The sequence below is a fragment of the Bison bison genome, unplaced genomic scaffold (genome assembly GCF_000754665.1).
Source record: "Bison bison bison isolate TAMUID 2011002044 unplaced genomic scaffold, Bison_UMD1.0 scf7180017864254, whole genome shotgun sequence".
Taxonomy (NCBI): domain Eukaryota; kingdom Metazoa; phylum Chordata; class Mammalia; order Artiodactyla; family Bovidae; genus Bison; species Bison bison.
In genome coordinates, this window is record NW_011494826.1 from 4,742,442 (window position 1) to 4,753,011 (window position 10,570).

At 39.3% G+C, this 10,570-nt stretch overlaps 1 protein-coding gene across 1 annotated transcript in view; it reads left to right on the plus strand.

Moving 5' to 3' along the window:
• Nucleotides 1–9,335, plus strand: part of LOC104994195 (chromosome unknown open reading frame, human C14orf37) — a 132,844-nt gene extending 123,509 nt beyond the window's left edge. Inside the window, exons 5-7 of the mRNA XM_010847683.1 lie at nt 364–395; nt 8,195–8,329; nt 8,571–9,335. Of these exons, the coding sequence (XP_010845985.1) occupies nt 364–395; nt 8,195–8,329; nt 8,571–8,639 (236 nt within the window). The 3' untranslated portion in view covers nt 8,640–9,335. The remainder of the gene's footprint in view (nt 1–363; nt 396–8,194; nt 8,330–8,570) is intronic.
• The last annotated feature ends 1,235 nt before the right edge of the window (nt 9,336–10,570 follow it).

Consider the following 10,570-nt stretch of genomic DNA (forward strand, 5'->3'; position numbering starts at 1 on the left):
AAAAAAAAAGAGAAAATGTCAGTTAGAAATGAACTTGATATTTTGAAGGTGTTTTTCTCACTCATTCCCCAGACCTCCCCCCAAATAATAGAAAATGCATTTAGCAAAGAAAAATATTCTCTATTCCTTTAACAATGATGTGAGGGATATGTTAGTGTTCTTTTTTGCACTTTTAAATGAGAATAAAAAACAATTACTGTCATTATGTTAATACTGTTGACCCTGTCACTGTATTTCATACAATAAAATATTCATTGTATCAAATTAACTTAGTACATGAAATATAAATTACCAAATGAACTTAACACATGCAATGTAAGTAGAAAGATGGCTATTTACATTTTCTTCTCTTATTTTCCTTAGTGAGAAGCTGGATGGAAAAGCTAAAAGACAAGGTAAGAGAAATACTTTCTTCCTTTGGATTTATTTTAGAGGGCATAGCTTTGTCAAATAAAAGATCTTCAGAATAATGGAGCTTTATATCATTATTCTGATTCTGATAACCTGTGCAAAGATCCAGGACCACTTCTGGGTACCCAGCAAGAAAGAAGACCTTCCCTTTAAGAAGGGATGCCTTATTCTTTGGAGTGCCATTCATTCTTCTGGAATGTAATTCCTGATATATACAACTGATAGCATCCTTGACATATCAAGGTAGAGTTCCTTTTAGGGAATTTCAGGAGTGTAATCCCATTCTAGTGGGCATTTTATGTCCCAGTACAAGGATCTTTTAAATCTGATCTTCCTGTATGAAGAAGAAATACTTTGGATTTTGGAAGGCATTGATTTTTCTGACCCAAGGACAAAAATTGACATATCTGACTTAAGAATAAAACTTTGTGATGGAAAGGGCATCCTTCACCCATAGTGGAAGGTGAGATTAAAAATACCCGAGCACCTGAGCACTCTCTTTAGGCCCACTTTTGTGTGGTCTATCATAGTGCTGCTGCTTACTGAGTGACAATGAGCTGACCTATCTAGAAAGGCCAACTATAGAAAAATATTTTCCACTCTTGGATTCATTCTGTCATCAACAACTGTGATTGACAATATTAACTTCCTTCCAGGTTCATGTTTTTCATTTTCTTTTAATTTTCAACACTCTCTAAGGTTTCATTTTTAGTGCCTTGTAATTTCAAACTGGAATTACTCATAAAAATATTGGTGGAATTTTGAACTCCTTGTTGTAGCCTCTGTCAGATCTAATTACTACAACCCAGCTCAAATTTCACTGGGGGTATAGTTAAATGGAAATCATTTCAACTGCCAGATAGGAGTTACTTGCAATTCACCTGTCTTAGAATATACATCTGTGGATAGTATTCCATATCTTTTTTATTATTTGAGGTCAGTTTCTCTCATATTTGAATGATTAGTATTTATTTTGCTACAGTTTAATGTTAAAGGATAAGAGAAAACATTCACTAGTAGTTAAAATTGTATGATTATATTAATTCTTGTCAGTATTATTTTTCTACTTCTCAGTAAAATTTAGACTATATGATTTTTACAAATGAGATTATTTGATGTTCATACATATTTAAAGTGATATAGAAGAATTTTAAACCTGTTGACATTAGTGGAAGCCATTTTCACATCTGTAATAGGTCCAGTTGTCTGAGGGAAGTATAATCAGAGGACTGAGCAAGATTTGGGGTAGGAGAAGCTCAAAAATTCAGAATTGAATATAACATTGGTAGTGCTTCATGCTATTTTTCAGAGGAAAATATAATGCAATGAAAAGTAAACAGGCTTTGGTAGTTTAATCTAGGGATCCATATGTCATTGTTTCTATAGAAAATGTCCTTCTGAATTACCAAAATGGACAAAAGCTAGACTTAAGAAAATAAATTTTGGCACATAGCCTGTTTTGAAATTGAATGTTGCAGAGTTTCTTACCTGTGTATATATATAGCTTCGCCACTTTGTTTAGAAATCTGGGTAGCTTTAGAGAAAGGCTGTATTTTCTCTTCCTGTGGACCCTTCCTTCTTATCTTTTCCCAAAGGCCTAGCACCCTCTCCTTGCTCTATTTCACCAAGAGAGATAATTTTGTGAATGGTTTTAGTTTTCTGAATTGAAGTTTTTCCAGCCCTTTCTTCACTGTATTCCATAGTGTTTTTTCAGTTATGTCTTAGTTTTAAAAAACTGGAAGAAAAATAGCTGAAACTCCACCAGGTTTATTTGTTCTATGCCTTGTCTATATTTTTATTTAACTATATTTTAAATTGAAGTATAGTTCATTTATAATGTGTTATTTTCAGGTATATAACAAAGTGATTCAGTTATACATATATACACTTTTCAGATTATTTCTATTGTAAGTTATTGCAAGATATTGAATATAGGTCTCTGAATATAGTAGGTCCTTGCTATTTACCTATTTTGCATATCAGATCAGATCAGATCAGATCAGTCGCTCAGTCATGTCCGACTCTTTGCGACCCCATGAATCACAGCACACCAGGCCTCCCTGTCCCTCACCAACTCCCGGAGTTCACTCAGACTCACGTCCATCGAGTCAGTGATGCCATCCAGCCATCTCATCCTCTGTCATCCCCTTCTCCTCCTGCCCCCAATCCCTCCCAGCATCAGAGTCTTTTCCAGTGAGTCAACTCTTCGCATGAGGTGGCCAAAGTACTGGAGTTTCAGCTTTAGCATCATTCCCTCCAAAGAACACCCAGGGCTGATCTCCTCCAGAATGGACTGGTTGGATCTCCTTGCAGTCCAAGGGACTCTCAAGAGTCTTCTCCAACACCACAGTTCAAAAGCATCAATTCTTCGGTGCTCAGCCTTCCTCACAGTCCAACTCTCACATCTATACATGACCACAGGAAAAACCATAGCCTTGACTAGACGAACCTTTGTTGGCAAAGTAATGTCTCTGCTTTTGAATATGTTATAGTAGGTGTTTATATGCTTAATTTTCTATTGGAGTATGATTGATTTGCAATGTTGTGTTAGTTTCAGGTGTATAGCAAGGTGATTCAGTTATACATATACATATATCTATTGTTTTTCAGATTCTTTTCCCATATAGGTTATTACAGAATATTGAGTAGAGTTCCGTGTACTGTACAGTAGGTTCTTGTTGACCATTATTTTATATATAGTAGTGTGTGTATGTTAATCCCAAGATCCTAATTTATCCCTCCCTCTATCCCCCCCACACTAACTCCTTTGGTAACTATAGGTTTCTTTTATATGTCGGTGAGTCTGTTCCTATTTTGTAAATAAGTTCATTTGTATCATTTTTAGATTCCATGTATAAATGATATCATGTGGTGTTTGTCTTTCTCTGATTTACGTCACTTAATATGATAATCTCTAGGTTCATCAATGTTGTTGTATTTGTCTTATTTTGTCTCTTTCTTGGAGGGATTCAGTTTAACCAGTCCCCTCCCTCTGGGAGTAAAATATTATACACTTACTTGATAAATAATGCATATGTGTACACACATATATGTGTGTATATACATATACACACACACACACATGCACACGCACGTATATATATCTTGGGCTTCCCTGGTGGCTCAGACAGTAAAGAATCCGCCTACAATGCAGGAAACCCGGGTTCAATCCCTGGGTTGAGAAGATCCCCTGGAGAAGGACATGGCAACCCATTCCAGTATTCTTGCCTGGGGAATTCCATGAACAGAGGAGCCTGGCGAGCTACAGTCAGTGGGGCCGCAAAGAGTCAAACATGACTGAGCAACTAACACACACATACTTAACTTCCCCTCTCTCTCTCTCCCCCTCTTTCTCGTCTTCTGTCTAGCTGGCTAGCTAGCTATCATCTATAAAAGTCTTGTTAGTCATTACCTTCAGAAACTATTTGAGAGTGAAACTATTGCTGTTTTGATGAAAGTCACAGAATCCTGGAGAATTGAAAACTAAACTACATATTTAACTAGCTCTTCAGTCAACCCATAATATCTATTCAGTTTTGCTTCATTTAATTGTTCCTGATATTGGTGTCCCTGTTAGTTGGATTCTAGAAGGAGTGGTAGGTATTCTCAAAAGTTCTGAATTATTCCTTTTGTTGTTGTTGTTTAGTCTTCCTGTATTAAAGTGAAGTCACTCAGTCGTGTCCGAGTGTTTGTGACCCCATGGACTGTATGTAGCCTACCAGGCTCCTCCGTCCATCAGATCTGAATGGCAGACAACCTCCGATGGCAATAGCTTAACCAACAGAGAAGTTTGTTTTTCTCTCATTTATGAGTCTGGAGGGAGCAGTCAGGGTCAGTGAGGAACGACGCTATGAAGGTGCAAGCTCTTTTTATTTGATGTTCCATCATTTGTGACCTTGATTCTCACGGTCATCTCATGGTTCTGGATTGCAGTTAGGTCCATATTCAGTCAGAAGGAAGGAGGAAAAAGGGAGGCTACAACATCCCTCCCCTCTTAAGAAGGAGGAGAAGAAAATGACAACCCACTCCAGTATTCTCGCCTGGAAAATTCCATGGACAGAGGAGCCTGGCGGACTACTGCCCATTGAGGCACAAAGAGTCGGACATAACTAAGCAACTGAATGCACACACACACACACACACACACACACACACACACACTTCACAGCAGCGATTCTCATGTATAGTCTGGACCAGTGGCATTGTGTCACCTGAGAGCTTGTTAGAAATGCAAAATCCCAGGTCCCTAACTAGACCTACTGAATCAGAAACTCTGGGAAAGGGGTCAAGAAATCTGTGTTTTAACAAGTCTTGCAGGTGATTCTGATGCATGCTCAAGTTTGAGAAACACTGTTAAACAAACCTCATAAAGATACTTATGAATTCAGTAGACTTTAGGCAGAAAACTTTACTTTTTCTTACGATTTCTTGAAAACAAGTGTTTCTGAACAAAAACATTAGCCTAAGAAAGGATGACTTTCTCATAAATACAAAACAAACCAAAACCAAACAAAAAAACCCAACTATATGCAGTAAACTTTATCTTATAATCCATTTTTTAATTTTCAAACTGTTTTTTGGAAATAATTTCAAATTTACGGAAAAGATACAAGAATAAGAATAGTGCAGAGAACACCCCTGTTCTTTTTATCCAGATGCACTTGTTCTTCCCATGCTGCTCCATTTGTTTTCTCTTTTATTGGCTGTCTTCCTACCTCTGCCCTTCTTTCTGAGCCATTTGAGGGAAAGTTGCATACATTATGGTCCTTTTACACCAAATCCCGATATTTCCTATGATTAAGAATATCCTATTAGCAAACCATAGTACAGTTATCAACTTGAGTACATTTAACTTTGATATCATACTTTTTATCTGTTCTGGCATCTGGACTTCAGGCTTAGTTAACAGACCCAAAATGACCTTCATAAAATAATTCTTCTCGAGTACAGGATCTTGTCTAGGTCATATAACACATTTAGTTGTCAGGATGCTTCAGTTTAGTTCAGTCGCTCAGTTGTATCCGACTCTTTGCAACCCCATGGACTGCAGCACGCCAGGCTTCCCTATCTATCACCAACTCCCGGAGCTTGCTCAAACTCATGTCCATCGAGTTGGTGATGCCATCCAACCATTTCATCCTCTGTTGTCATCTCCTCCTGCCTTCAATCTTTCCCAGCGTCAGGATCTTTTCTAATAAGTCAGTTCTTCACATCAGGTGGCCAAAATATTGGAACTTCAGCTTCAGCGTCAGTCCTTCCAATGAATATTCAGGGTTGATTTCCTTTAGGATTGACTGATTTGATAGTTTTCCTTAATGTGGGCCATTTGTATAGCCATCTGTTGTCTTTTCTGATGCTGATATTTGTAAAGAATATGGTACTTTAGAAAACACAATTTTCAGTTTAAGTTTATTGGATGTTTCCTCATGATTAGATTCAGCATTCTCAGTTGGAATATGCATGATTTCAGTTCTGTCCTTCTCAGGGAGTTAGTGTGAAGGAATGGGCACGTGCAATATTTCTGAACAGAGAAAAGGTGCTGGGCACAATTCATAGCTTTATATGCAGATGCATCTTATTTGTTTTCATTTCTGCAGGAAACAAGTCATGGCAATTCTAAAAAAAGAGGTTATCTTCACTTAGTTTTGAATGAGGAATGGTTAAATTACATTTGAAGAGGGTAGGTTTCTTTATTCCCTTCTTGTAAATTACTTGTAATTTCAAAGCACAGGCAGATCACACACACACTCACACACATACGCACACGCACACGCACACATACACACACAGGAGGGAATGAAGAGAGGAGAAAGAGATTAATTGAATTTTTGTAAAGTCTACATTATTTAAAGCTCTGGAAATGAGAAGCCTTAATGTGTAAATAAGAAATATGCAAAGAGTGACACATTTTGTAATATTCATGTTTTTGGTGTGGGCTTGAGTTACAGAATGTTAAGAGACCCACAGGTTGATCAAGTTGAGCTTCCAGAAAGCTCAAGTATCATCCTTTGAATGTAGAGCTCTGTATTAATAAGGTCTAATCTACTGGGCTTAAAATTGATCATACATTAACATGTATGTGTATTTCCATGCACTGAGAATGGTGATGTAAAATGAAACTCGTAGTTCTGGTGAGAACACCCAGATTTTGTTATTGTCCAATATTTTCCCACATGGAAAATTACATACTTTTGTAAGCCTTATGTAGATGTAGAAGAACTTTAGAAAAAGTTTGGGTTTTGGCAAAGCATATTAATTTGTTGGGAAATGACTGGGCTTTGTTTCTTTGGGAAAAACAGTATGCTGAAGAATGATGCTATGTTCTCAAATTAATGAAAAAAATTCCATATTGTGCTCTAACTCAAGACTCTGGAAAACAGAACGAGTGAATGAGCTGGCTGTGTACAAGAGGATGCTGCAGTTTTGTAAGGTCTTGTCTGTTCCTTTGATTTACTTCTAGAAGTGTTGGGAAAGCATCACAGCCCGCTTACTTCAGCATTTTTTAGAAAACTTTTATTTTTTGTTCTTCTCTGTTTTGGGCTTATTCTGAAAGATACTGTGCTATATTAAAAGTTTTAGAAATAGTTACATAAGTGAACAAACTCATAGTTTTTCTCCTGTAAAATAACGTCTGTCTAAAGTACTCACTATAGTATTTTTTGAATTGTTAATTGTTTATGTTTCTTTCCCCGGGTAGGCTTCTAGAAGGGGTCGTCATGGAAGATAAACCAGTGTCGTGTTTCTCCATGAAGGGCTGTGGTTATTCATACACCTGTATCTCTCAGGTGTCTTACTGGCCAGGATGCAGAAATGACCCTTCCTTAGGGTGATGGCCTGGCCCTGAATTTGGGTTGGTTCTGCACTACTTACTCAAGTCCAGGGATGTGTGGAGATCACGCTGGTCTCTTAGGACCAAAGTGTCCATAATAACACCTTGGAGATGTTGGAGACTGCCATGTTGGAAATCTACAAGCTCTTTTGGAAGTACCAGCACTGTTAGCAGTGATATTTCTGGCTTCTGTCACTTTCTTTCTTTGGAGCCTGGGACACTCAGAATTCCCTGCCAGCCCTCAACTTTGGTCTTGTTCACTAGGCAGATTTTTTCTTCTGTATAAATGAATCCATCTACATTATGTGCAACTCTCTCTCATCCTTGTCGTTTCTGCTTGGCCTCCAAAACCTAACATCCTTTTTTCCTCTGCAGGGCCTTCTCTTCCCTGCTGTCTCTAGAAAGCTCTCTCTTTCACTCATGTAGAAGCACATTCCTCTTTCCTTTCCTACCATGATGCAGCTAAGATTGTAAGAGGGGAACCACCAAAGTCAAGGCCCCCATTTGTCCCCCAAGAAACACAATATTCCACTGAGCAATGCCCCCCAACCGTGTCCACCCCCACCCCCCAGAGCTAGACTCAGGCTGCTATTTGCAATTTATAGCATTTTAATAGTCCTGGCAATTTCAGAGGCTACTTCATCCATCTTTAATACAAATTATATTTCTGTCACCAAAACCTGATGTTGACAAATGTGCATAACCAAGTGGCTGGAGGTGCCACCAGGTCTGGCTGATTTATTGCAGTATTTATATGTATATGAAATATCCAAAAATAGTCATACCTCTCTGTTGCCTTCTCCCTAAAAGTGACTTTATTCCAGGTGCTACTTTAGAACAAAGCTGACAAGAGAATTCAAAGTGTCTAAAAACCCCGCTGCCCTCCAGCAGAACTGGGAAACCCAGGGCAGTGGTCTGCTTAGCATCCTAATGCAGGTTTCCTTTCCCATGCAGGCAGGATATATGTCTGGGATGTTGGTGCCCGTAGGGGTTGGGATAGCAGGAGCCTTGTTCATCTTGGGAGCGCTCTACAGCATTAAGGTTATGAATCGCCGAAGGAGAAACGGCTTCAAAAGGCATAAAAGAAAGGTATGGAATCCGCAACAGCAAAACCTAGTCACTTTCCCAACTGTTCCTCGCTTTTCTAATTTGCTTAATAAAGCACATGGGGCTTAATGATGCATGAATGGTACTGATGTGCCCAGTGGTTCCGATGAGTTGCTGCAGCTGCAGCCTCGGCTTCATTTGTTCACGTGTCTGTTAAAGGGGACCTGTTCCTTGGCTTTGCTCTGCAGCTGGAGTGTAATGCTTTTCTGTTTTCTTTCCCCAGCAGAGAGAATTCAACAGCATGCAAGATCGAGTCATGCTCTTAGCCGACAGTTCCGAAGATGAATTTTGAACTGAACTGGAGTTTAATTGGGAGAGTCAACGTGATGTTATTATTTTTTATTTGAGGGCTAAAAAAAAAAAAAAACAAAAGAGAACAACATTCTGCTACATTGGGGCTGTCGGGCCATTGGTCTCACTGTCTGCTGGGTAGTAGATTTTTCTTGTACTGAACAGAAAAGGCATGCTGTATATGACCTGTGATGCGCAGTCCTATTTGTTTTTATCCTGTAGTGAATTTTCCACAGCCATGGGCTACAACTCGTAAATATGCAGCATACATGTTGTTCATTAGGAGTTGCTAGGTTAGATAGAGTAAATATTTTGTATTTTTCCACAGTGTCTTTCCCTTTGTTTGGATTATCTGTGCTAAAGTGTAACAGTTCTTGCTGCCAAGGCACACTTGACTCTGAAATAGAAATCTTAACAAAGAAGAACTTGTGATGATTGCTCAACCTACTTGAACCCTTGGTTTGTGTGGGCCACGGCACACACTACATTCGCATCAAACCTAGCAGCAACTCGGAATGAAATCTTTTTCATCAAGAAGATCTCTCAGCTCATTAGGATATATGTAGATTTGTACGTACCTTACATTATGTACTTGAGTCTCCTGGTTTTATTATTTTCCCCCTTCTTTTTTATTCTCATTCTTGACAAAGAAAAAAATGCACTAGAAGTAATGCATTAAATTGACTCTTGGTCTTCATGTAAGCTTGCTTTCTTAAATAGTATGCTGCTGCTGCTAAGTCGCTTCAGTCATGTCCGACTCCGTGTGACCCCATAAACGGCAGCCCACTAGGCTCCTCTGTCCCTGAGATTCTCCAGGCAAGAACACTGGAGTGGGTTGCCATTTCCTTCTCCAATGCATGAAAGTGAAAAGTGAAAGTGAAGTCGCTCAGTCATGTCCGACTCCTAGCGACCCCATGGACTGCAGCCTACCAGGCTCCTCCATCCATGGGATTTTCCAGGCAAGAGTACTGGAGTGGGGTGCCATGGCCTTCTCCGCTTCAATAGTCTAATTGAGTCCAACAGATGTATCCATAGATTCTTACATGTTTATCATTAAGAGAGATCCTTTTAGTATATCATTGACTTTGTCAAGAAGAAATGAGGAAGAAATCAAGAGGAAAAGGAGGGTAGGTAAGCTCCCAGAGCGTTTGGCTCTTCTCTTTGGCTCTGTGCTTGTGTGGCCACCATTCTGAATTATTCAGAGCACTGCTTTTCTATATCTGCAGTCTTGGTCCTTGTATGATTGGACCACCATTGGTTCTTGTTTGACTTTATTAGAAAACCGCGTTCTCTGGTAGGAGCAGGCTCAGGAGCTAAGAGTCCTGGCACAAGACAGAGCTTATGAAAAACCAGCCTCTCTCAAGGTGACTCACTGTGGAGATGCTGGACTGTGTAGATCATGTCTCATTTCCCGTGGAATGCAATTCCTTTTCTCCAGGTATTTGGGATTTTAAGAAGTGCAGGTTTTGGGGGTATTTTTTTGACTTCATCACATGGCATTTGGAACTTCCTCAACCAGGGATTTAACCTATGCCCCTTGCAGTACAAGTACAAAGTCCTAATCAGTGACCACCAGGGAAGTCCAGGAAGTGGTTTTGGGTGAAGACTTGGCTCATTAGCGTGGAAGAATAAAGGTTACTAATAACACTGTCCATGATGTTTTACAGCATGGAGAACTTGTTCAAATGTAATGGGGCCTGCTTTGCTGTTTGCAAGGAAAGCTACACAGTTATTCCTCAAAGCTGTGTATGTTTTTCTTCTCCCATTTGACTGAAGACAGAACTGAAGCAGAGAAGTGAAACGATTATCCAAAATTGTACCCAGAAAGAATCAGGACTAGAACCCACTTGGACCCCACACCATGCAACCCTATCTTCAGCTCAGTGCCCTTTCCACATGCTTTAGAAGAACCAACAACATTGCAGAGTCCTT